The 27667-nt window shown below is 42.7% G+C and overlaps 4 protein-coding genes across 4 annotated transcripts; 2 read left to right on the forward strand and 2 right to left on the reverse strand.

Moving 5' to 3' along the window:
• Positions 1 to 195: 195 nt before the first annotated feature.
• On the reverse strand, positions 196 to 2199 carry LOC311336227 (cytosolic Fe-S cluster assembly factor narfl-like). The gene is made up of 4 exons (XM_084463409.1): positions 2117 to 2199; positions 1608 to 1745; positions 1001 to 1158; positions 196 to 647 (listed from the first exon to the last, which is right to left on the reverse strand). Exons 1-4 carry the CDS (start codon positions 2173 to 2175, stop codon positions 406 to 408), a joined length of 597 nt encoding a protein of 198 aa, XP_084319535.1. The 5' UTR covers positions 2176 to 2199; the 3' UTR covers positions 196 to 405.
• LOC311382762 (cytosolic Fe-S cluster assembly factor narfl-like) lies at positions 2178 to 6206 on the reverse strand (the record flags this gene model as incomplete). The annotated part of the gene is made up of 8 exons (XM_084488535.1): positions 6097 to 6206; positions 5411 to 5506; positions 5157 to 5300; positions 3794 to 3926; positions 3196 to 3330; positions 2796 to 2914; positions 2374 to 2514; positions 2178 to 2189 (listed from the first exon to the last, which is right to left on the reverse strand). Exons 1-8 carry the CDS (start codon positions 6160 to 6162, stop codon positions 2178 to 2180), a joined length of 846 nt encoding a protein of 281 aa, XP_084344661.1. The 5' UTR covers positions 6163 to 6206.
• Positions 6207 to 7656: 1450 nt separating this feature from the next.
• On the forward strand, positions 7657 to 20606 carry e4f1 (E4F transcription factor 1). Its single transcript, XM_084488585.1, has 14 exons — positions 7657 to 7790; positions 8038 to 8180; positions 8270 to 8357; positions 8530 to 8714; positions 9342 to 9462; positions 13148 to 13300; positions 13554 to 13639; positions 13975 to 14295; positions 15312 to 15426; positions 16342 to 16559; positions 17769 to 17967; positions 18218 to 18405; positions 18718 to 18780; positions 19064 to 20606. The coding sequence occupies exons 1-14, from the start codon at positions 7697 to 7699 to the stop codon at positions 19463 to 19465; spliced, it is 2376 nt and encodes a 791-aa protein (XP_084344711.1). The 5' UTR covers positions 7657 to 7696; the 3' UTR covers positions 19466 to 20606.
• An 852-nt stretch (positions 20607 to 21458) lies between these two features.
• On the forward strand, positions 21459 to 22974 carry LOC311345191 (gap junction delta-4 protein-like; the record flags this gene model as incomplete). Its single annotated transcript, XM_084469573.1, has 2 exons — positions 21459 to 21513; positions 21821 to 22974. The coding sequence occupies 2 exons, from the start codon at positions 21459 to 21461 to the stop codon at positions 22972 to 22974; spliced, it is 1209 nt and encodes a 402-aa protein (XP_084325699.1).
• Positions 22975 to 27667: the final 4693 nt, after the last annotated feature.

The raw sequence follows: 27667 nt of genomic DNA on the forward strand, positions 1-27667 counted from the left end.
TATGTTCTCAAAGTAATTATTTTAACCACAAACATCCCATGCCATTTGAGTCACAAGGCTTGATAATTTAAAATATATATTTAATTACAATCTTCATAATGCAGGAATGATAAAATAGTGAAGATACATTTAGTCATTATTTGAAAATATTAGTAGGCTTCACACAATAGACTAGAAGTCTCTCTGCAAACAAAACGTGAAAATGTGCAACAAAGAATGTGTGAAAAATGATTAGAAATAACAATGTTTTCCCTTGGACGGTTCAGAGATACATAACCAAGAATGGCTCACACTATTCTTTTCATGTAGATCGATTCAGGCCTATGGGCGTGATTTCTGTGCGTTTCCTTTATTAAAAACCCAAATAAAAAACATATCCTATTCTCCGTCTCCGCCTCCTTATCTTCACCACTTGATGATGAGTCCGTTGGAGATCTTCTCCACTCCGTGGTACTGCGTGCGCAGCAGCTGCCTGGCCCGCTCAGCCCCTACACTGTGAAGCCAGGAGTGGTAGAGCTCTGAGACGCGGGTGTCCTCCTCTGGGACAGAGGCCGTCTCGGCCTTGTAGAGCCGCTCCACCTGCTGCAGGAGCTCCTTGCTGGTCTGATCCGGCAGGGGCTTCAGCTGGCCACCTCCGTTCAGAGAGCCTTAGCATGGTGGTGGTGGGGGCCAGGGTGGAAAGAACAACAGAGAACATGTGTTACTTGGAGGTGGATGAGAGCAGGGGAATTCATCTGAGTAGGTGTTAATGGACATGATTGACAATGATTTGATAAACACAAATATGAAAAAAAAAAATAGATTTATACGCCAAAGGCTGTGGCTGTAGTTGTAAGTTTATCTTTTTGAATGGCTTCAAATTCATTTTTTTCATACACTTTTTTTTATTCTTAATACAGCATTCCTATTTATCTGAACTATTACCATCAACATTGGCTTCAATATTGTATAAAACCACCAATTGTCTTTTTTTTGCTTCCCCTCCCCTCCTCCCCCTTACCTGAGGGACAGGCCATAACCTCCACAAAGTGGTACGGGGACTTTCCCCTCTTGAGTTTCTGCACCAGGTTTTGGATGTTACGGAAGCCGTAGGAAGTTGCGAAGCGCAGCAACACCACGCCATCCTTCTCCAAGGTCACCTCCTGAAAGTCCTTGTTCCTATGGGTGAAGGGGAGATGGTAAGAGGGCAGGACAGTGGATGGAACTGGGTTCGATCCCTTAATGTGCACTGCAACCTACTTGTTTGCATCGATGAAGATGCCCTGACCCCCCTATACCTGCTCATTAAGGACATGAAATCACTAAAATAATAAAAGTATCTGCTAAATGAAAGACCCAATTGTAAAAAGAAAGACATTTGTCTTTGTTTCCATCTGAAAGGAATACAAAAAAAAAAAATGCTACTGATGTAGTATCCCTAGTCAAGTTGAAGACAGCATTTAATTACCATTACAAACATAAGACAAAAATAAGTAATAAATAATAAAATCATTAATAAAATAAAAACATGCTAGCGACAATTGACTTGTTGATTTGTCATGAAAGAATGTCTGTCTCTTCCCTGCACCAGCCAAGCCTTTTGTTGTGGAACATTCTGGAGGACCTACTTGAGTGTCTTGTAGGTGAGCTCCTTCACCTCCTCTCCAAACAGCTTCTTGGCGGTGTGTGTGAACACGTGGTGGAGGTAACCCCCGGACCCACCACCCGCATGGCTCAGTAACTCACCGCCGCTCACGTTGCTGAATCTGCACACAGTTAAACAAACGTCCTCACCATCTAATGCACTTCCAGATGTATTCATTTAGTTCAATAAATGCAGTCAGACCTCTTTGTTAAATTTAATGTTTTAATGTTTAATGTATTTTTAATGTGTTTTATTTACTATTTGCCTGTTTATATGTTGATATGTTTTGCAAGGATACCATAGCCCCACCAAACATACTGATTAGGTACCCCACAAATTAAAAACTAAAATCCAATCATAAATAGGAGTTTAGTTGGGGGGAAGAAATAAAAACGATCTTTTAGAACTAATATATAACATAACTCTTTTTATAGCTCCAGTACCTATTGTGGAACTGCAGCAAGCACTGGTTCAACCAGATCAATCACTTACAGTTCATCTAGGGGCGAAGCCTCAACCTCATTCAGAATCACCTTCTCCTGCTCCAACATGCTCAGAACTTCTCCTACAGTGACATCAAGTGGACAATGCATCAAAGGTCAAGAAGAAAAATATATGGCTGGTCACACACACACACACACACACACACACACACACACACACACACACACACACACACACACACACACACACACACACACACACACACACACACACACACACACACACACACACACACACACACACACACACAACTTGCCAGAGGTGATGACAAGGTCCACCTCCCGGGACTCTGCTTCTTCGAGGTAGAAGTCTGGCCGGGAGGCCTCTAGTTTCTTATCGTAGCAAGGCATCACCGCTACGTGAAAAATCTGCCGAGGACTCAAGCCCTGACCATAAAATAAAACACTATCATCATCATAGTGTTCAGTTAATCACAGTTTATAACTGCATGAAATGAATGGTACAGGTGTGGTTTTGCCAATTTGGGCACTTCCCCATAGGGAAAAGTAAACCACGAGGAACCAAGAAACCAATTATCAACCAATCAACCACTGAAATGAACAATATATTTGCCATTTATCCACAAGCTTATAAACAGACAACCACCAATACAGAGAGGCGACAGGATATTTTGATTAGGTGACATTATCTGTAACTCTTCCCTCACCTGTGCTTCAGCGAAGTAGTCCTTCACCAGGGATCCCATCATCTGCTGGGGAGAGCGTGTGGTGCTGATATACGGAAGGATGAACTCCCCATGGGTCTTCTCTGCATAGCAGATCCAACCTTATAAATATAAACACACAAACACACTTCTAACTGCACCATGGGTGTTGGTCATTTTACAGATAAAGCCTGATGTCATTTTTTTTATTATTATTATCAGCTTTAATAAAGGTTCAGAAGTAGTACTGAACTTCACACTTAAAAAGGCAGGAATAGGAAGATTTACATCACAACATTAATAGTAAACAAAGTCCTTGCGTGTCATAGTGAGCACTAAATCAGCCAGCTCTGGTTAGCAGGTGTGTCTGGGTCATGGCTGGGTCGTCTGAATGTAATAATACCTGGGCAGGCAGATGTCAACATGGGCAGAGCTGTCTTGTCCTGCTCCCTCCTCTGGAAGCGCTCCAGGAACTCCAGCTGGCTCTCCAGCAAACTGAAGGTCCGGCTGAAGCCTGTGTCGAAGACGTGATGGACCCCTGTAATGTAACCCGTGCACCATTAGTACCATGTTATTACTAGAATGCCAGGCTACACCCTGACCGCACAGACCTCTACAACCTATACACCTTGTCACTTTGTGCAAACGCTTTTCATTTATTTATGTATTAAAAAAGGGACAATGGTCATTGACTGTACCAGAGTTAGCTGAATTTAGTTGATGTTGATAGATATCCATCTATCAATACATTTTGATAAGCCATAACAAGCCATTCCAAACTCACACCTATAGTGAAATCACACACGAGATGTTTAAATAGACAGATTTTAACCTGATGTTTTGATTGTGTAAAATGTGTATATATGTAAATATTAAATTAAATTGATATTATGTGTTGTCTTCCTATTTTTGTCACCTGCCTTAGATTATTAGTATTGTGAATTTAATTGAAATTTTGGCAGCAAGGCTATACTAAGGAGGTACTCTGCGATTCCACTGACCAATGCCTTTGAAGAAGGACGTGAGCCTCCGGCCTGTCTCACTGCTACTCATCCCGAAGCGTGCTGCCAGGGAGGCTCTGGACTGGGGCGAAACTGACACCACCACCACCACCTGGTCTGTGGCACTGGCCAGCTGGGGAGGGCAAAGAAAAGACAGGCGTGTGTGCATATCTGTAGTGATGTGACGTTTGAAATGAGGCGTCGAAGCATGTGTCGAGCAAAAGAAGGCATTCCAGATGAAACCTTGATTCGAGGCTTGTATCGTTTCCGTAAAAATCACGTGACTGATGACAAACGAGGCCTCGGATTCAGTGTACACGTCACTGATTCATTTTGAGTGTCGCTACAGCATAAAAAGGGTTTGAACCTCGCGGCACTTTGTGGGTTTTGAGTTGGCGTTTGGTATTGGTGATCAGATAGAGTGTCCGTTGGTTAAGTGTCAGAGTTAGTGGTTAAGTTCAGTCATTGTATCATAGATTATATCAGCTATTATTATTATTATTATACTGCATTAGACTATATTATATTAGGTTAGAATAGATAGATAGATAGATAGATACTAGAATAGTGTTAGTAGTAGGCTAGTTGAGTTTAGGGTTAGTATTACATATTATATATATTATTATTATATAGGCTTATAGGCTATACATATCTATATAATCTATATATCTATATCGTTATCTATTAATATTATATTATTAGCATAGTATTAGTAGATTGTGTCAAAGAAAATAAATCGGCTAAACCCCAACACTGTGAAAAAGCTTATTTTTTAAAAATAAAAACCAATAACTTTTATTTGCCCATTCTGCTCTGTTGCAGTTTGTTCCTCACTCCCAGTTCCATAAGCACTTTTGCACTCCCAGTTCCATAAGCACTTTTGCACTCCCAGTTGCATAAGCACTTTTGCACTCCCAGTTTTATAACCACTATTGCATTCAGTGTCAGTGTACATCATTGATGTATTTATTTTGAGTGATCAACGTCACAGCACTCAAAAAAATGATATTTCCATACAAACGCTTTATATTCATTGAGTAGCAGTGGCAAAAATTGTTTATTTTATAGACATTGCAGGATACTTTGACTCAGGCTTAATTTAGTCTGTCATACATATTGCACAGCAGGTGTCACTTGAGAGAACGATTCAATGAGGCTTCGAGTAATGAACCTTTTGGTGAACCTTTGGGCTGGAAAGCCTCATTGGTTCATGAAGCCTAATTTTGCCATCACTTCATATCTGCCATATGGATTGTACATCTTCCAATTCAATAGTATAAAATAGATATCTACTAGCTTACCTTAAATGTCAATTATCTTATTGTCTAGCATGTACCTTACTGTAGAAAACAGTCTCATGTACCTTGTTCCTGCGGAGCACCTTGAAGATCTCCTCCTGACTCTGCTGGGCGATCAGGACACTTTCAGCAGAGGTGATACAGCCACTACATGCCAGACAGTCGTTTAATGTGATCTTGGCTTTCTCCAGCTTCTGCTTTCCTCCATCCTAGGGACACCGAGAAGGTTTAATTTGAATATGTTAATGTTAAGAGTTTGCCACTGTTGTGTTGGTCAAATGGTTTAAAGGGCCCTACGTGGCTTGAGAGCTCCCCCTACCTGATCGATTTGGAAGTAGCTGCCATCGTCTTCGATTTGTATTTTGGCAACAGAGTTCCCTTGCTTCTTTTCTAGTTTGACAGGTTTGACACATTCCTGTTAAAAAAAATCAAAATACTTCCAATATTATTTACATTATTGCACAATATGTACACACATAATATGGTAATATTGTACCCCCTGGTTTTGATATCCCGTGGTTATGAGCAAAAAATTATAGTTCCGAAAATACCAGCAGGAAAATCCGTTTAAAAACAGAAACACCCTCATTATGATGTATCAGATGGTTGCAGCCAACCAACTTAAAATACATATTTCATTTGCTGTAAGCAACATGATGACTTTAGTGCTGAGTCATGGCTGAGTAATAAGAGTAACAAGAGTAGCAATCCTGCAGTGCAAACAAATGGTTGTACTACAAACTAATTGTCATTAACTATATGTGGGAAGATGTACACAATATATCACAATATCAGCACAGATATAAATATACTACAACCTCAAGTTAACGTTATATTTCTCAATCTATTGGACTGCATGATGCATGTCAACCAAACGCATGGCGCAGTACTGAGTGTAGACAGCCTACTGCCAACGTTACGGTGACTAAAATATCATGGCAATAGCAGGAAACGTCTACAAGAACACTTAAATATAATCAGATGTCATGTAGTAGATGTCAATACCTGGGAAGGCGTTATGAAATCATCAAGATCTGTCAGCTTCAAAACACCACTGAAGTGAGAAGCCATGTCTAGTGATGGCGAGATGAAGCTTCATAACACCTTGAAGCCTTCCAGCCAAATGTGTTGAAATGTTTCAAAAAAAGGTTCATTTCTCGAGGCTTCGGATGCTCACTAGGGACACCTAGTGGTCAATAAAAAAAACCACTAGGTAGTCTACTTTTGGTCTGATTACACAAAACCAATGAAGACACTGAATGGTCTCCCATCCTAACACAGACCTCTCCCAGTGCTGCTTAGCTAAAGTACCAGTGAGCAGTCATACCCATTAGGCTATGGTAAAACATGTTACATTTTTTAGGCCTACTATGTACTATAAGATTATGCAGTACTTCATTCATAAATCTAGATATCAAGAATGGAAAATAGAACAATTTATATATATATATATATATATATATATATTTACTTTTTTTTTTATAGAAAGAGATAGAGAGGAAGGTATGGGAGACAGAGGGGAGGACATGCAGCAAATGACTACGGGTAGGATTCGAACGCGGGTCGCTGCATTCAGGACTGTGCCTACATGGTACACGCTTTAACCCGGTGCGCCATAAAATAGAAGGATTCTGCCATCGATTTTGATGTAGGCCCTATCAAACTCAGCTAGGCTACTTTCAAGCACTTTAGATACCTCTTAGAAACATACTAAATTTAAGTTGTGATTTTGTAGCACAGAAACATTTTGGTCCGTGAACCAGACTGTGATACTGTGTTCCGAAACAGTCGTATCCGAGTCGAGAGGGTCGACTCGCGTGGGTCCTAAACGAAGCTTCAAACGTCACACTCATAAACCGAGGCTTCGTTTGTCATTAGTCACGTGTTTTTTATGGGAACGACACAAGGCTAGACACAAGCTTAATTTGTAACCCCCACTTTTGCTCGGTGCTCCAAAGCATCGCTTCATATTGGCCATCACTAGCCATGTCTACTGCCGCAAAGTGAAGTGATAGTTGTTTGGTTTAGTGTCGTGATTCTTATGCCAGTGTTTGAATAGGATGTTCCACACTGCTACAGAAGCGTAACACGGATGGGTCTCTGTTGTTCAATAAACATTTTTGTTTAACCGATATATTCTTGTTGTTAAGGATATTGAGGTATTCACAATATGTATGCTTGCTGCGTTTTTTATGCATTAAACATTACTGAATGATATTTCAATATCTACGTTTATGCAGTATTGTTGCTTGACTAATCAGACGTTGACTGCTAATGTGTGCCTTAGTGAATGAGTCAATATTTATTGTTACTCGACCAGCTAAGTCTTACCATTGAAAAGGCAGTACATTAAACAAAACCGGTTGATAAATTATACATTTGATATACCAAAAGCAGATACGTATTGTGATAAAAGTGATAATACAAATGATTAATGCAACAATTATGATACAAGAACTGGGAGAATATCACCAAATGTATGTATAACTGTAAGATCCTCCTGCACCAGTCTTGCACGCCCAGTTGTTGTTATGACTACGAAGTCGTAAATCCGCCATGTTTTTCCATCGGTAGCGTTGCGACAGAGACGGAGAATCCAAACGACATGAATGTAGAAAGTAATCATACGGCAAAGAGAGAGAGCGAGCAAACGGATCACGGCAACGCAGTTGCTGTCCAAACTACTCTCGGAGACGAAGGTTTAATTACTTTTAAACTAAAGTAGACTCCATAATACTGTTGCTGTTTTGGGGGCCTACTTCCATGGTCATGTGTAGCTAGCAGCTAGCCACAATTAGCTAGCATTGTTACTTTGCGTCTTTCATGGTTTTGGGTCTTATTATATGGCTGTTCCATCTTCGATAAAGGAGCATTTCGATGCTCCTCTTTTTCAGTGTAAATGTTAAAAGGCACATTAACAACCACCTTTCATATGAATTGTTTCAGATGAGGATGTGCACAAATGTGGTCGGTGTCAGGCAGAGTATTCTACCCTTGATGCTTTCATTCAACACAAGCTGCTCCAGAACTGCAAACGGCCGCATGAACTACAGGAGCAGGTCGTGGTATCCAGAGATGCTACCCAAGAGGTAAGAAAGGAGACAAGTCAAAAATCCAAACATGACTATCCCGTTATATTCCCACGTTTCTTATCTACATGCCGAATCTATTTTTCCAGGTTTCGGCACCCTCTGAAACCCCCACCGAAGTAACGAAATTGGTTGAAGAGGCATCTTCAGATGAACCCGAGAAAACCGACACCACCGGTGAGTCTGCATTGCCATTATTTTTACTCGTAGCAGACACTAAGTGGGTAGGTGTTTGGTGTCTAGCTCAATGATGCCTGCAGTTAGACTGGGTTGATGGATCCCAGAACCTTTACGTGGGTATTAAAAGAGCCACTGTTGTCTAATGTTTCTTGTCCTATGTTTCTTGCAGGTGAGCCAGATGTGTTGCTGGGCCGAGGACAGCGGCGGAGGACTGCTTCGGCGAAGGCGTGTGAAAGGGTCGTCCACAGCAGTAAGCCACAGATCTCTGACACCTCGGACAACTCCAAGCAAGCATACGAAGTGAATGAGGCGGGACGCTACGTCTGTTACATGTGCGACAAAACATTTAAGACTGTAAGTGGTTAAACACGTTCATCTTTTTTCTGTAGGACAAATAACCCGAGTCAGATCACCAATGCTGCTGTTGGCATTCCTCTCCGAAAATGTAGTTGGACATCTGAGCGACGACCGCCTGGTCTTTGCTGCTATGTTTTCTGGTTCATTTATGATTTACTAATGTTGGATCCTGCAGTCCTACTATGTAATAGCTGAACTGCTGCACTTCAACACAGAGCACGGTCGTCAAAGCAAATTCTATGGGCAGAGTAACGTCAGGTTTTTGTTTTGTATATATTTTACAGAAGAAAACAAATTTGCTCGAGTGGTTGAGGCTTTAAGAAGTTTTTTTCTAGAGGGACCAGTCTACACTGTGTGGATTTTTTAAAAATATTTACATATACTTTTATTTTTTTACAGTTTACTACTGCTGTTGTTTTTGCTTGCCAACATTGAGCTTTTACATATCCTGCCTCCAGCAACATGAGTAAAAAAACAAATATGAGGCGAAAGAAAGTGTAACGCCTCTTTCACCTAGATTGGAGCTCTTCGGCCAAATATTGGCAGCATCCGTAATGAAACCAACAAAACGGTCAGAGTTTCGCTCCTTCCATAACGTTTCTTCTTTGACTTTGCTCTCACCAGACCAACATCCTAAGGACCCATTTGAACACCCACAGTGAGCAGAAGAACTTTGCCTGTGAGCTATGTGGCTCCGCATTCCGCACCAAAGGCTCTCTGATTCGCCACTATCGCCGCCATACAGGTAAAGGAAGTGACATGTTCATTTGAATCCAATGTTTGAAAATGTCTGACAATATAAAAATCAGGGCTTAAATTTCATTTTTCAAAATGGGGGGGAATTCCCCCCATAAATGCTCCACAGGGGGGATTTTTAAAGTTTGGGGGATACTACTTGCAAGCTTAATTAGTCGTACATTTGGCCCCCAACTAGGGCTGTACGGTATGGACAAAAATTTATATCACAGTATGATTTGAGGCATAGACCGTAATGGTGTTATATCACGGTATGTTAATTGTATCTTCTAATTTCTATATAAATGCCCCTGAAGGCGTAAAATACTGGTTAGGCAGCTATTACTGTACTTTTGTATTACTAGGACATATTTCACATAGTACAGAAGTATTTTAAGAAAATTTATTGAGCAAAACTGCAATAGAAAAAATCCAAAATCTTTTTCTCAACTTCCATCTCTGAGAAACACTAATATTTAATAATAGGCTTTCTTTCTCCACTTGCCCGCGGACCTTGCCGTATAGCTTTGGCATCTCAATTTCGCGGTAACGCATACCTAGGATCCAGTGTTTTGACCATGTCTTTAAAATCAGTGACGGCATTCGTTATCTTGTTCCACCGCTGGCTTTTTTGTCATAACGAACTGGCTTTGGAATATGCCCACGTAAGTGTTGTCTGAGATCGATGCAGAGACAGCTTCACGCTACCAGCCTCTGTCACGTACTGTGTGGAAAACACTGCGACTTATGCTGCCTACTTTTTGCATCACATCCTGCCTCCTACACATTCTACACAGGCACCACCCCTCGCCTAGCCTACAGTATCCAGAGTATCTCCAATATGTGTGAACACATCTGAATTATCTCCGGTTGCATGTGTGAAAGGGCAGCTCAAGATCATCTCCGGAGCTGATTCTCAGGAGATGATCCGGAGTTCATGTGGGAAAGGCCTATGACATATATTTTTCAGGGCTTAAATTTCAGCGAGGGATTGCAGGTATTGCGCATATTTTTTTCTAATCCCGCAACTCAGGCCAGCATAATGCAGGACAATCCCGCACAAATTTCACTTTGTCTGATAAGAACGCGACGGAGCTTGTGAAGTGACTATTGCAATAGCAGACTGCCTGAGAAGGCAGTTTCACTGTCAAATCTCTCCCTGAGAAAAGTAACATTGCGCTGAATTGAAAAAGGAAGTAATGTGTTACCCGAAAAATAATGTTGTTATAATAATAACAACACTGTCTACCAGTGACACCGGTCACACGGTAACGTCAAAATACCGTAGCGGGATTCTCTTCATTAAATTCCTTATACAAATGTCCTCATGTGCTATTATTTTAACTGTTGTGTACTGTACTGTCTTCTGCTTTATCTTTGCTCAGTAGAAAAATGAAGAAATCAAACACTTTGTTTTCAATTAATTCATCATTATAGTACATATGTAGCACATAGTACATATGTACTATGGAAACAGTAGTTGCTGACTTATTTTCTTAACTATATACAGACCTATTAGTTTCTCCCTCTGCTCTTTTAGTCACATCTTCATGGTACATCAGTATCCTGATAACCCTAACCCTAACCCTGCACATTACCCGCAATCCCGTGCTGAAGTTGTAGAGGTATGTTTAAGCTAGCGATCCATTTTTGCATCCTACTGAAAGCTCATAGCGATTGAAATAATTGCCAAGAACAGCACATGGGTCGTGTGTGTGTGTGTGTGTGTGTGTGTGTCTCTCTCTCTCTCTCTCTCTCTCTCTCTCTCTCTCTCTCTCTCTCTCTCTCTCTCTCTCTCTCTCTCTCTCTCTCTCTCTCTCTCTCTCTCTCTCTCTCTCTCTCTCTCTCTCTCTCTCTCTCTCTCTCTCTCTCTCTCGCACAAAGTGAAATTTGTGCGGGATTGTCCCGCATTATGCTGGCCTGAGTTGCAGGATTAGAAAAAAATATGCGCAATACCCGCAATCCCGCGCTGAAATTTAAGCCCTGAAAAATATGTCTTTCCCACATGAACTCTGGATCATCTCATGAGAATCAGCTCCGGAGATGATCTGGAGCTGCCCTTTCACACATGCAACCGGAGATAATTCAGACGTGTTCACACATATTGGAGATACTCCGGATACTGTTGGCGAGGGGTGGTGCCTGGGTAGAATGTGTAGGAGGCAGGACGTGATGCAAAAAGTAGGCAGCATAAGTCGTAGTGTTTTGTTTACAACACATCAAAGATCTCTGCTGAGGCTTCCAAATCTGTAATGGTGATATCATTACTGCATTTATTTAAACGTTTCCACAATATAGTGTTGTCAAAATACTGGATTTTCGAACTTTGGTACAATACCTTGAAAAATATCTACATTCAATACCATTTTCGATACCACAGGGAAAACTTTACACAACATTGAACATTGGGACCTGGTCAGGTAAACTCCTGGTAAACTCCAGAGGGGCGGAATCAGACATTTGCGAAGCCCCTCTGGGTATAATCCGGGGAATGTCTGGCATGTGTGAAAGAGCTATAATTTATTTTGAAGTTCACACACACAAACAGACTGCTCGCCAATGATTCGTAGCAAGGAGCAAAGTTCTAGTAATCCTTTGGTGTGGCACTATGTGCATACTAGGGATGTCATGATACCAGAAATTTAGTAGTCGATACCAATACCAGTGAAATTCCACGATTCTTGATACCCAATTCGATACCACAGTCAAAAACAACAATAAATCCCATGTACTTCTACATACTCATTTATTAAAAACATTTAAACATTACAAAAAACAGTGGCACTGGCCTGTAACCTTCAAGTAATGAATAAAAAGAAACCACTATTAACATTACAAAAAAAGAACAGTGGCATGTAGCGTTCAAGTAATAAAAAAATAAATACATGCTGAAAGCAGTCATGCAGCTATGCTGCTCGCGTTTACACTTGCGTGCATGGCGGGGTTTAAAACATAACTTCCAACGTAATATTAAGTAATATAACGCAGGTGCGCAAGACAGCCACAGGAGATGCCAACATTGTTTTCAGCCGCTCGGTACCGTGCCGTATTAATTCCCAAAAGAAGAAGAAAGAAAGAGTATTTGAAAAAAAGTATTTCAAGCGAATAAGCAACACTGTTTTTGATTTGTTTATTTGGTTTCGAACAAATAGTTTTGGATGCATGCATCGGCTTTGAGTTGGTTTGTTACTTTGAAATTGCATACGCTCGCAACACACGCACACACACGTTCATTCATTCACCCCATACCCATTACAACCTGCCGAGCTTCAATCAAAACAACATCAAGTGAGTGATGCCGCACGCAGTCGTACCATGCGTGTTTAGAAGCGCAACATTGAAACGGGTCCGTCTTGTAGGTGTATATGCTGCCCACGTTACGTCCCGAGGAATTGCATCCCCGGTACCTACGGTACTGTAGAAAAACGAGTACCATCACATTTTTAGAATTGTGGCATAGACTTGGTACTGAAATATCGGTTCTTTTGACATCCCTAGTGCATACATCCTTTGAGACCATCATATTAAAGGCAGTATGTACTGGGGTTAAACTAAATGTAATTGGAAGCAGTGGCACAAAAAAGAAGGAGATTTCAGCCTTAATAATGGCCCCAAAACACCCCCTGTTTTGATCTGTTATTCTGGTTAAATAGGTCATTCTATTTCCTTCCGTGTGCTCCGTACTCCATCTCTAGACGAGCGTCCATACCGGTGTGTTCTCTGCGGCTTGTCCTTCCGAGAGTCTGGCGCCCTCACCAGGCATCTGAAGTCCATCACACCCTGCACGGAGAAGATCCGCTTCCACCAGTTCAGTGAGATCCTGGTCGGAAAGGACGGCATTCAGAAAGGTTGCAATTGTTTAAATTTGGGTTTTGTCTGTGGTGCCACGGTATTTGGTTTTTATATGCGGTCACAGGCTTTATATACTAAAATCCACAGTGAGACAAACCGGCAAAATAGTTTGTAGTTAGTGGTCTTTAGCCATATACTAGAAACAAAATATTAATTAAGACTTGATGTCAAATACAAGTCATAGCAGTCAAACTAAATATAAACCTGATAGTATATTTGTAATCAAATAAATCTTCTCTTGTGAGGTAGAAACTATGGTGGTGATGGAGCCCCGTCCCCCCCTGGATGACCCGGAGGTCATACAACAAGTGCACTTCACTGTGGAGGAACAACAAGTAGGTCCTGTGCACATGTCATTCCCAATGTCATAAACTTTGTTTCAGAGATCATGGTCCAACCAGCATATACTTTTTTCCACAAGAGTTTTGATAATATTGGACTAAGGACTTCAACTCCTTGTCCAAAGGGTTGGATGTCCAATGTCCGCATCCTTGAGTTCCGGCATGCATTTCCCAACAAATTAAAAATATATTTCACACACACAAACTGTACACAGTAGTTTCATTCACACTATTTTGGAAAATAACCTGCCACTTTGGGTAAAAGTGTGTGCAAAACGCTAAACTAAATCTAAGTAATGACCAGAATGACCGGTTCCCCCTGTGGCCAGGTGGTAGTGGAGCAGCTACCTGCTGAGACGCTGGTAGCTACTGGGGCAGTGGGGGACAACCTCATCTGCCAGGCCATCATCAACTCTGGCATCGGCCTTGAGACGGAGACCACCATGCCAGCAGAAACGACAACAACGATGGTGGAGGCGGTGGTGGAGGATTTGGGGCAGGAGGAGGTAGAAGAGGAGGAGGTAGAGGAGGAGGAACACCAACAGTCACACGAGACAATCGAAAAAGTGCTCTTTGAAGACCCCGATTCGGAGCAGATCCATGTTACTGAGGAGTGTGTCGAGATGGAGTTGGAGGTGGAGGAGGTGGAAGTGAGTGTGTCTGTGTGTGTGTGTGTGCATATTATTACTTGTTATACTTGTTATTGTCTACAAAATGTATCAGCTGGATTAGGGATGTTAACGACTCAGTCTTTTGTGAGTCGACGTGTCAGTCATGAGTCGACATATCTATCTATTATTATTATTTATTTGTTTTTTTTTGGCCCCTGCAGCATTTGCGGAGCTCAAAAGATCTGCGCTTTCCTTTAAGACAGCGGCCCGCCCGTCATATTTCAAAGGTTGCGCTCAGGAGCACACCAATAATACATTTTTTATGAAGTTAATAGAAATGATGATACACAAAATATCACGGAGCATAGAGCAGGATTGTGAACGTTTACAATGTCTCATGTTAATTTACAATAGGCAAAATGTGTCTGTATTTTTTTATCAGGATATTGATGATGCGCGCCTCCTCTTTGCAACGGAATTTGTTTAAGACATGAAACCATTTAATTAGTTGGATGCGTTGTCATGCACGCAGGCTGCCACTCTGTCAGCTATGCCCCAATCTTCAACGGCAGCTTGCAGGACGTTAGCCATGTATTCCGCAGTCTGCCTCTCTGGCATTGAGCGGGTCTACAGGATCGCACTCTGCACAATCCAGTCAGTAGAAAAGTGAACGGCCATGGTCACGTACGACTCGGTAGTCAACATCGGTTAAAGCATCAGTCAAGCATCGGTGGTGATGGCAACTTTCTCCGCTAAGGACAGGATCACACGGAGGGAGCCTGCTGCTTCACTGTACATTTTCTCCAGCCACACATTTATAGTTTGGCGACATGGAACGGTGTAATCTGGCTCAAGAAATATGATCAGATCGTGGAACCCCTTAGCCTCGGCTACGCTAATTTTTAATTGGTTATTTTGAAAACCGATCTTTGAGAATCGACACATTTTTAACATCCCTAGGCTGGATTGAAAACATGCAAGTGTAGGACTGCATCTGTCCTCCATGGTTGGTTGTCTGTCCTCCAAATCAATGCCTGCTTCTTTTTTTTTTTCAGGATATGTCTGAAGGAGAAGAGTTTCAAAAATTGGCGAAATTGCACAAATGTCCACATTGCAACCGTTCCTTCAAGGGCCTCAACTACCTGCGCTTTCACATCAAGGGCCACTCTGGTAAACAGATGCACTGTATAACTGTATCTCCGTTATCAATTCTCAATTCTCAAACTGTAGCTCCATAATCAATTCATAGTGATCAAAATCATGAGATAGGCCTCTCCAATTAGCTTATTGTGAAAAATAAAAATATTGACTTGTATTAGAAAAATAGGTCCCCCCTGAATAAGAATTTCATCGATAGTCTGTTAATTGCAATAAATAATAACAATATTCTGCAAAATAATCACTATTAAAATTGTTGTCCCAATCTTGGAGCTCAACTATATAAGTTGAATTAAGCATCTGTGTGAAATAGCCGATAATAGTCAATAGGGACACCGTATTGTAGTACCTACACTGTCAGGGTTGACCCACTGCTCTCACCCACTGCTCTCACACATACATGTTCATTTGGCCAACACATCATCTGCTCATTATAAAGATGACCAGATTTCATTGAATTAACATCGCTACACTCAGAATCACAGATGCAGTACCATAAATGCAGTCATTAGCATAGTAAACAGTAAACAGTGTACCGGTGACTCGTAGTCACAGGGTTAGGGTTAGGTTTTCCTTGTCTTTTTCAGTAGTTCGAAAACACCTTGCCATATTTTGTATTTTAAACCAATTTAGGTTCACACATTTTAGTAGGTAGAATCTTTCATTTGTTCTTAAAGTTTGAAGATTAAGTTATTCACTTAGGACAGACAAATAGGATAATTAAAGCAATGGGCTCTATAATTGTTAGTTTTGTAATAACACTACCTTTTCATTGTATACAGTATTTTGTATTTTTATTTCTATTGAAGCATATTTTTTATGACGGCCATACAATGCATACACAAGTCTGCCTTCATTTTTTCAAACCTGACCATTTCAGATCTGCATTTCATGTTAATATACAATCTTTTCCTCCTGCTGCCATAGGCTACAAGCCCTTCAGGTGCTCGCTGTGCCAGAAGGAGTTCCTGACGGGTTACCTGCTGAAGAAGCACATGGACGTGCACGTGAGCGAGAGGCGGTACAAGTGCGGCGAGTGTGGCAAGCTCTACAAGACCATCGGGCACGTGCGCGAGCACATGCGTGCCCACTCGGACGAGCGGCCCTACCACTGCACGAAATGCAACAAGGGATACAAGACTAAGGTGAGCGCATGGGCTTGTTTGATGAACTGCTGCGTCCATTTTCATTCATCAGCTTGGTCAGATAGCTATTTATAGTTTATTTATAGTCAATTTTGCAAGCTTGTCATTAATGAGCAGAGGTTAGAGGTTAGGGCAGTTGGCTCAGGATTGCCTCCATGAAGACATTGGGGTCAAACCCAGTACCTTTTTCATCTAAGAGTTACCAGAACACCCTAATGGCGTAGTTCCACCAGCGGGTACACTTTGGCCCAGCACGCCTCAGCGTGCTGCACCCTCCGGTGGAAATGCGCCATAAACCAGTGGTCGCCAACCCGTTGATTGCGATCGACTGGTAGATCTTTGAGACTCTCCCTGTAGCTCCCAAAAATAATAGTAAACTACATAAAAAAGTTGTCAAAGAGGACAACAGAGGCAGTTTGAATTTAGTGTTGTTTACTGAGAGACACGCATAGCACATGTACATTTGCATAAGTATCCCATGTAAAGCACGCTTTACCCTACATACCACAGTATGCTCACAGGCCAATACCGTATATCATATATGGTATTGAAATGTGCCTGCGCCTGTTTTCTGTGTATATATACAGAATGCGTGCAGAATATGCAGTATATACACAGAATGCGTGCAGGCACATTTCACTAACGTATACATGACAACATACACCAATATAAATATAATATAAAATATAAATATGCCTGATTAAATAATAAAATCTAAGCACAGGAGCCGCCTCACTAACAGACACCTCACAGACTGTCTCAGACTGTCTGTAGTTATGAGCCAAACTACAAAGCACTCACAGACGGTATTAAGTCACAGCCATCACACTGACTTGAGTGAGTTGCATGACTGCAACAGTTTTGCCTTCTGATTACATTGTAGTTATTATTATTATTATTATTATTATTAAGTATGTTGATTTTCGTTGTTGTTGTTACTATGAAAAAAAACGTTTTTTTGTTTGCATCAAGTTGAAAGTTGGACCAAAGCCAATGTAATTCAAATACAATTAGCCAAATAAAAGGCCTCAAGTTGGAAGTAAAATCTGGACTGTGTTTTTCTCTCAACGCTACAATAGGTAGATCTTGCCTATCACCAAGGCTGCGGTCAGGGATCATAGGCTTAAAAAGGTTGATGACCACTGCCCTAAACAGTAGACCTGCCCACAAAAATCACTCACTCACTCAGGCCCGTGTGTCTTTGCTCAGAACGCCGTGCAGGTCCACCTGCGCACACATGCGGAGGACAAGCCCTTCGTATGCCAGTTCTGCCTGCGGGGCTTCCGGGAGAAGGGCTCCCTGGTGCGCCACATCCGCCACCACACCGGCGAGAAGCCCTACAAGTGCACCAAGTGTGGGCGAGGCTTTGCCGAGCATGGCACCCTCAACCGCCACTTGCGCGCCAAAGGTCAGGAAACATGTGACTCGACCCAATGGTTTAAATACGCATGCACTTTAACTTTGGCTTAAAATCCATCAGGATCAATTCAATGTGCCGTTCAATTTTCCGTTTCCTATACGTCATGTCTTGAGTAGAGCGATAGTAAAGGAAAGAAATTAGATTAATAAAGGAATCAATGGATTACAATGTTTGCCTTTGATGTTTTTCCACCTCCGTTCAACGGATCCACCTCGCGCCGACGTTCCTGCTGTACCAGGTGGGTGTCAGAAGGAGGATGAGTCTAAGGAGCCGCACGACGACAGCGGTGGAGGTGACGACGGGGAGGAGGAGCAGCAGGAGTCTGCAGACAGCCTGGCCACGGCCGCCATCATCTCAGAGGACCCCCACACCGTGTTGGTGGAGTTCTCCTCCGTGGTGGCCGACACCCAGGAGTACATCATAGGGGTGAGATGGGTGGAGGGCTTAATTACTGCTGTTTAATTTGCCCAGTTTACATAAACCCTAACCCTAGATACAAGTGTATCTGTATAAAGTGTCTATTTAAACCCAATTTTACACAAGTAAAATCATGGGCACGTAAGCATACTGGTAGTTAGCTTTTCCAAAATACGGGTAATTTTAGAAAGTGATCCTCCGTGAAAGTCACCGTTGGTCAACCCCTCTGGTCGGACACAAGTCCATTTTGTAGTTAGACACTCCAAGAGGTTGTTTGTAAACGCTGCCAGTCTCATTACTCACTCCCCTGGCTTCATCCAGGCTCCAGCAGGAGAGGCGGTGCAGGGAGAGGAGGTCACGCTTATCCAAGCCACTGAGAATCAGGTCAGCACGCACGCATGCACACACGCACACACACACAGTAATTGGGGCATAACCGTGGCTACCTGAACCATGGCTAGCTCTGGATGTTGCTTTATCGCCAGCGTTATAACTACCAATAAACTGTCATGACTGTTACTCACAGTGTAAATGTTTACACAGACTTTTAACATATCTTTCACTCAGAAAAAAACACATCGTTTTGGTGAGTTAGTTAGTTGAAACCACAACCTTTATTTTAAATGTTATTTAACTAGATGAACCCTCCTCCTCCTCCTTTGTCCAGATGGGCAACCACATCATGCGGGTGGTGCAGGAGATCGTCAACCAGTCGCGCGGCGCCGGGGGCGTCGCCGGCCGGCAGATCATCGTGCGCAACACAGAGCTGGATGAGGAGGGTGCGTCCATCTCGGACTGCGGCGACACCATCACCATCGCCACGCCCGAGAGCCTGACCAAGCAGGTCGCCATGACGCTGGCCAGTGCCATCAGCGACGGCACACTGCTGGCCACCACCGGCACCACGGTGGAGACGGCGGACGGCACAGTTACAATGGTGACCACTGCCACGGACGATGATGCCGTCTCCACCCAGGAGTGCATGGAGGTGATGGTGCAACATCAGCATGGGGGGGACTTTGTCCTCTCAGCTACGGAGGAGGTGGAGATACAGACGGTGGTGGTGTGAGACCAGAGACTATTGGGAAGAGAATTATGGATAGTCGGGTCACCTCAAAGTGTTAAAGTCTGGAGATGTAGGTGGTGGGGATCCTTCTGTGGTCCTCCGATGCTGTTAAATGAGGCCAAAGTATTTTTAAGCTTGAACTTTCATGGCAAAGACTTGATAACGATATTTTAGTTTTGAGATTGGAAAATGGGAGTTGTGTATTTTATGTAATGATTTTGCAGCAACGAAAGCTTGTGACACATTACACATGAAATACATACATTTAGTTTATTCCAATCATTTTATTTAATGATTTTGCAGCAACGAAAGCTTGTGACACATGAAATACATACATTTAGTTTATTCCAATCAACAGGATTTTTGTGTGTGTGCTAGTGCTAATGAGATGTTGATGTTATGCATACATTAGAGATTTATTTCTGGGAGAATGAGAGGAAACAAGGCCTTGAAGGAGTGGAACATTTTACTACACACAAAGGCTAGCTTGTGTTGTAGTCCAGTCTCATGTCTTGTCTTTATAAGTGATAAACATACACCACATGTACACGGTGCCTAAATTGCGGTGCCAATCTTAAGGATAGGTCTGGGTTCTGTTTTTAAACCATAAAGTATTGAGATAGTTGTGTTGCAAGATTAGCACTGCACAGGAATGGCTAGTCTTACTTTTTTTGCTTGACAATTGAGATAATTAGTTTTTCCTTCTTGGTGAGTTTCAATGCAGTTTAATATAACTTGTTTGGTCCCTAGAGATTTAATGTTTAAAAGTAATTTTCACATGCATAAGTCCGATTTCGTGAATATGCAAATTGATTAGCATAATGGAGACCTACTGTTAGATACCTACTTTTCCGAAGAGGGAATTAATTGAGTTTCTATCACCTGTTGCCCCTGGACTCAGTTGAAGCTTCTCAAATGTCATCACCTCACCAAGCAAGATCTGCATGACAATGTGTACGTTTTGATAGGGTCTTAGTACACACAAAATGCATCGCAAACTTGCTTGGCATTAACTGGAAGGTCATGTGATCATTTGACCGGATGTCCTTCTCAACTGCTCCACGTCAAACAGAGTGGTAACAAAGCTAAACAGATGTTTGTGGTGAGGCGAGAGATTAGTGTGTGCGATGTGTCTTGCACTGTACTGTAAACAAACAAACCTAAATCTACTGGATATCAAAATAAACTGGTTTTGATAAGATGAAATTTGTTTTGCATTATCCAATAATGTGTTATAGAGCTTCATTCACCGTGTTGCAAATTATCTAGATTAGAGACGTAAGTTGGAAGTGTTATTTCTACAAGTTAATTGATAAATTATCGTCTCCTGAAATAGTTTTCAGTCACTTCAAAGGTTTGAAATGAACATTTCTTATTAATTGGAAACACTACAACCATGTTATGAAATACAGGCACACACCTGAAGTTTTATATCGTTTTTCCTACCAATGTGTCAAATGCTATAAAATGGCCTCAAAGGCTCATGTCAGCACATTATAATCAAGTAACACAAATCCGCTCACCTCAACCCATGATAAACATGAGGCTTAATTGAAAACCTTCCCTGAATTGTGAATTCCTTATCCAATCTAAAAAACCTTCCCCCTGCCTACTTTACACTCGACTGTTAGCTTGGCGGTGAAGTTTTAACGGTGTCGAGCTACCCTAGCTATGCTTTGACGTTGGTCGGCCGGTAAGAATAGCTCACCTCACCAGATCATGCCTCTTGTTGGCATGAGTGAAATGTACTTGGGGACAACTTGAGAGGTGTCATTGTTAAGAGGTAGCTGCCGTGTGTGTATGTAGTGTGAGCCCTGAGCATTGACATCGTAGGATTGTAAGTGTCCCCAGTGTCGAGGAGCATAGCCCACTGGAAATTCTTGAATTGGATTTCTTTCATGAGAATTTACTTTTAAATCTGTTAACTTTATCTGGATCCTTTTGAGGGGTCGCTTCTGTTTCCTTTGGAGTCTGGGTTGTAGGGTTGGTTATAAACATGGGCATGCTGGATGCAGTCCTTGTTGCCATCAGCCACAATATCTCCTTTGTGGGTAAGTGCCTCTGAAACCTTTTGAAACTCTGACTGTTCTGCACACGTCTGTATAAAATATGTGAAGGAGGATATAATCCTGATCTAATCTATCCAATTTTTTAGATGTGCCAAATTACTTCTAATAAGTATTAAGACTCTGTGTAGACCTCACAATGAAAGCCTGCAGCCCCTTAAACATGAATAAAAACAGTATATATTGCACTAAGGTAAAGGATCAGAAAAAGCATAATATGACCCCTTTAACAGTTGTGGTCATTAAAACACTTCCCTTATGCTCTTCCTTCCACCCACCCCCTCCACCCAAGGTAAAACCTGGTGGTTGCTAATGGTGGCCATACGTCTTATTGTGGTCCTGCTGGCCGGCTTCACCCTCTTCAGTGATGAGCAGGAGCGCTTTGTCTGCAACACCATCCAGCCGGGCTGCTCCAACGTTTGCTTCAACCTGTTCGCCCCTGTTTCCCTGTTTCGCCTCTGGCTGCTCCACATCGTCCTCCTGTGTCTGCCGCACCTCATGTTTGCGACACACATCGCCCACAGGCTCCTGTGGGATCCAAACTCTGGAACGGGCTACGTGGCGATAAACCGCCAAGGGAGTCGGGGAAGTCCTTGCTCCACGCCAGAGATTTCCCAACTCCTCCATCATCATCATCCTCATCATCTTCGTGGGCAGGACCCCCCCCAGTGTGTGCGGACCGTGCCGAGCTTCCACTATGCCTACCTACTGGTCGTGACCGTGCACATCCTGATGGAGGCAGCCTTCGTGGCGGGTCACTTCCTGTTCTTCGGGCTCTTCATCCCAAGAAGCTTTCTGTGCTACGAGGCCCCGTGCACGTCGGGCGTGCAGTGCTACGTCTCCAGGCCCACAGAGAAGACGCTGATGCTCAACCTCATGCTGGGCCTTGCCTGTCTGTCTGTGATGCTGAGCCTGGTGGACCTGGTGGCCGGAGCACGCAGGGCTCTGAGGTTGCGGCGGAGCGAGACGTCTGCGCTGGAGGAGATGAGCAAAGGAGAGCAGAGCAGCGTGTCCTCCAACGTGAGTGGTGCAGAAGACGTCAACCTCCTCTTGAACAAGAGGATGGGCAACGAGTTTGAGAGCGACATCCAAGCCACGCCTAGCTTCTCCACAGACAGTGTGCCTAATGTCGGCGCGCTGAAGGGCGGGGCAGACTGTAAGGCTGGCAAGCTGACCGACGAGAAGGGCTTGCCGTGGAAACACAATGGCAACGGAGAGATCGGGTTCTCGACGAAACCAAAAGCCGTGCCCCTGCACTTTGTCCTCCACAACCAGCAGAAACCTCCAGAGTTGGCTTCCTTGGACGGCAGCCTAGCGCCGAGGCTGGAGAGCTTCACCCCGGCCGACACTAGGAGACAGGGCCAGCTAGCCTTGATGGAGTCCACCTCTAGCTCCAGGCAGAACTCTACCCCCAACGAAGGTCCTGACAAGAGGGCTTGGGTTTAGAACAAAACAAATCTCCAGAAACTGTAATTTTGAATTGTAGCTTTTAAACTGAATGCATGTAAAGATAACTTTTCTGTACCTTTTATTTTATGTAATGATATTAATAATCATTGTTTTTCAAAGGAATTATTATAAGGTCCCCACATAAAATTGTACTTCATTTGACTTTCATAAAAATGTTGGAGTTTCAAAGTTGGTTAATATTGTGTGTAGTTTATTTTCTTATTCTTGTTGTTTTGTTTTGTTTTGTGACACCCCTTGTTAGTTGTATCAGGAATAATTGAATGATGTCGAAAACAAGCCCTGGAATGTAGTTTTAACACTATCTGGCTCCTTTTATATAAGTAGTGTATTATAGCCCCACTAGATACAAAGTGTGCAATTAAAAACTGTACATAATAAATATCAGAATACCCCTCATAAATACGAGACATAAAAACAAGCTAACCTTGGAGATACAGTGGTTACAGAACTCAGCTGTTGTTGGGGTGACAGGGTTCAGCCACTAAAGACACACTGACCTGACCTCTGAGCCTCTGACATGGCCATGTATTCCCTCAGTCAGCCCTGACCTAGTTGAAGACGACCATCGCCATTTAACGTAGTGCAACCTCCTCAGCTGACCTGTATCTCTGTGTCTGTCTTTCTTTTTCTATCCCTGTCTGTCCATCTGTCACCTATGTATCTGGCCAGCTAGCTACATATACAGAGCTATTACATTAGGTTTTTGTTTATCATTCTAATTATTCTAAGTATTATACTATACTTTATCTATGCTATGTGTTTCACATTTTTAACTTAGCCTTTGTCGTCTGCTAAAGGAAAGGCCACCGCCTGTGTGATATTCATTTTGCCCCCCTAGCACACACACACACACACACACACACACACACACACACACACACACACACACACACACACACACACACACACACACACACAGAGCCACCTCATACTGTCCCATTCTTCTACCTTGGCATGTGGCGTGGCTTTAAGGAGGGGTGACCAAGAGTCAGGTGCCCAGAGGACAAGGGGTCTGTTCTGATGACCACCGCAAACTCAGTGACCCTACTGACACCTACACACTTAAGGAGGAAACTAAATACTCCCCAACACACACACACACACACACACAAAATGCAAGGGTTTATTTAAGTGCAAACATACAACACACAATAATTCTAAATATGTATGCTATGTTTAGATAAAGGTAAGATTGATCTACCTAAAAAAAAAAAAAGCAGTGAGATATTCATAGTCTGGTTAACTGCCAGGGAAGCTTTAAAAAAAAAAAATACAATATACTTGTATGTAATGTATGTATACATTTTTAATTTGAGATGGAGAACCAGGCATTTTCTAGCATCTGGTGGAGGGTTAGGGGATAATCATTACTGGTTTATATTTAGTAGATCTAGGACATCCTATTGCACTTACCATAACAAATTGATAAATTCAGATGGTTTTCTTTGTCAACAGGGTATATTTGAAAAAGCACAATGAAAATGCATGTGCTTATCTCAATTCAATACAACTTCAAGTAATTCAACTTACCATATACTGTACAGCAGATTTCTAAACACTTCCTTGCCATCTACCCATCTGTCAATGTAACAGATGAGTGCCAAATGAAGTCCTATATTGGCTGCCAAGCAGTCACAAAATTAGAAATAGACTGCTAATATAGAGTCATAATCGCAAAAATGTGATAAAAAAAAGAGAGTTCACACAGAAACAACTTTTCAAACAATGTTCATTTTATTTGATAAATATCCAAGATATTTATAACTTGCTTGAAATAACCAAAACACAACCAATAACATATATGAATAAATGTGGGTAATCAGTAGGGAAGGAATATGTGTGGAGTATATGGTGTATGCATGTCGAAGTAAAGTCAAACTACCAGCAGCTCTGACTGAAAGTAACCTAAAAACAATAGAAGAGAGGACCAGAGAATCATCAAACCGGAGCCTGATATCATTCGATGAACCTGTGCCTCTCTGCCCATTGGTCAGCCCAGTTGGACAGGTCAACGATAGACAGAGAGGGAGTGACCATCATACATAGATACATAATCATGAATTCACGAATCATGAATTTCACAAACCCATCACCAGCACATTTATGTTGATTACATAATCAAGTAATTCTCATACACAGCTCCTTCGCCAGCGCTACTGTCCCCATGAAACAGACGTTAATGTAACCTTGAGCTCATCCATGGGCTATTTCTCACCTACTATCTGCTGCTCCAGTACTGGAGTTCACATACAGACACTTTAATCAGAAGAGGAGTCCCTGGACGCCACACCACGCGTTTCTGGGTCACTCCCAGGCCCTGAGAGAGGTACCCGACCAGAGGGGGGAGGCGGAGAGAGAGGGACAGAGAGAGAGAGAGAGGGTGGCAGGCAGGCAGAGAGAGCGATGGGAGGTATTTATAGAAAAATGGGGCTTCGCAGTACCTTTTCTGGCAAAAGGATCATATCAGGAGCGAGTGAGTGTGTGTCCCAGTTTTTCTGCTCAGCGCTCAGCGATAGAGCTGAGGCTGGGGCCGGACCAGTCCTACCCAGGATGGGGAGCCTGGCTCACGGACACTCTGCTGCCCTCACTCCGGGCCTCCAGCCTGCTCCTTCTGCCTGCTCCTCCAGGCTACCGCTGCTCTGATTGATATCTGGCGGGACACTAGGAAGTAACTTTCATCAGCCTACAGATGTGACCTACAAGGAAGGCCAGATCTTGATATTCTACCCCTCCGTTCTCCAGTGTCGCCTGGGGTTAGAGGATAGGTAGGGTAAGGGAAGGGTAGGGTGGGGTGGGTCCCCCTCTCTTTTGGGGGTCGGGGGAGGGTTAGAGTGGTGGGCAAGCTGCAGCCACGGGGTGTCAGTTGGCACCCTCAGGCTGCAAAGACCCCCCAGGCCGGGGGGTGACAAGGGAGGCTGGCCGGCACCTGCCCAGCCGCTAGCCGGGCCAGGATGAGGCGCTTTCTGAGCAGGAAGGGCCGCTTCTCTCTGCGCCAGAGCGTCAAGTCTGGCCCCCGGTGCGCTGCCAAGGACTTCTGTAAGTCTCTTACTTTGTTCTGGTTCTTGTTCATGTTATTTATGCTCCTATGCTTCTTGTACTTCTTCCTTACCTACCTCTCCATCTTCCTCTTGGTCTTTTTCATCTTCCTCCTTTTTGTCCATCAAGCCTTCTCTCTTGTCATGCTATCACACTTCATTGTCGGGGACTATGACTCGAGACAAGGGGATGGTGGGGATGGTTTATCTGGGTCGCAGGCGTTGTGTAGAAAAACAAGTCCCTTGAGTATTAGATTTATCATTTAGTTTTGTCTCGGGATTGGTTTGAGTCCTGGGGTCAAGAGGAATTATACTGCTGCTTCCTAATCCGCAACCTGCCATTAAACTGCCACCCTTTTTGATGGGAGCAATGGTGTAATTCAATTATTATGTTTTCACTATCAAGTGAGTCTAAAGACATGCAACTCTAAGATCTCTAAGAGATCTCAACTCTAAGAGAAGTGATGGCAACCGGTAGACTAGAGGTTTTGGAAGGTATGTGTGTGTGTGTGTCCCAATTCAGGTGACCTTTTGATCTACTGTACATCCAGAGTACATCCAGAGTCCACAGGGTACAGTTAAATATTTCAGCTGACATTTTAGATCTTGTTGAATTAAAAGCTTGAAAAGAGATCTGTTAAATCTAGGGAGGAGCAACATAGAAATTAAATGATAAAACTGTGATTATTAACTAACTTATTGGCATTCATGGCCTTTCCGCTTCAAACCAAAGCTTGAATTTGATCTTCCTTCCATTCCTTCACCTTCACCTTCCTCCACTGCTTTTCCATTGGTATCTAATCAGCATGTCTTCTTAGAATCTGTTCTTGTAAATACTGTAAGTCATTTGTGAGTACAGAGCAGCACAAACCAATGATTTACTGTGCATTTTATTCTATGTATACAGAGCAGCACAAACTAATGATTTACTGTGCATTTTATACTATGTATGCCAGTCATATTCATACTATTTAAATATAATTCCACATGCGGAAGTGGCCTTGTAAAGAATAATTCTTATTCACCTAGTAGCCAAATTGGTGAGTTGGGTTGGTAATCATTCTAGAACCTTTAGAAACCTTTTGTAAAAGTCCTACATTCCATTCCCATCCAGGTAGAATTAAGAGTGAGTTATGATTTAATTTAATTTTTTCTTTAGATTGAAATCTAAAATGTTTTTGGTATCCCTTCGTGGCCAACATAAAACTCAAACTCACCCAACACTGGGAAACTAAACCTTGCCATAGAAGGATGGAAAATCAGCTAAGACGTCCTGTCTGCACACCACCAACGCACACCAACGTCCTCAGACAGAGTCTTTAAATGCTTAAATTCAAACCGGTATAGTCGACTGGCCACTGTAGAAATAGGTTTGTTACATTTGTTCTTCTTATACCTACCTACCTACCTATCTCGCACTCGTAGATGAGTTTATCTTCAGAAGAACACATCCCCCCCGAAGCTATAGCATTGTTGAACATCTGGATCTGAAATTAACCCACATCCAACTTACTTATATGACTGCTAGGTAAATAAGGTCCAGGCAAGGGATCACTGGGTTTGCTAGGCCTAGGCCAGGGGTAATTGGGCTTATTGGTTAACCTGAGGATAACCAGAGTGAGTGATGTCCTGAA

The sequence above is a fragment of the Micromesistius poutassou genome, assembly GCF_964030765.1.
Source record: "Micromesistius poutassou genome assembly, chromosome: 1".
NCBI classification, from domain to species: domain Eukaryota; kingdom Metazoa; phylum Chordata; class Actinopteri; order Gadiformes; family Gadidae; genus Micromesistius; species Micromesistius poutassou.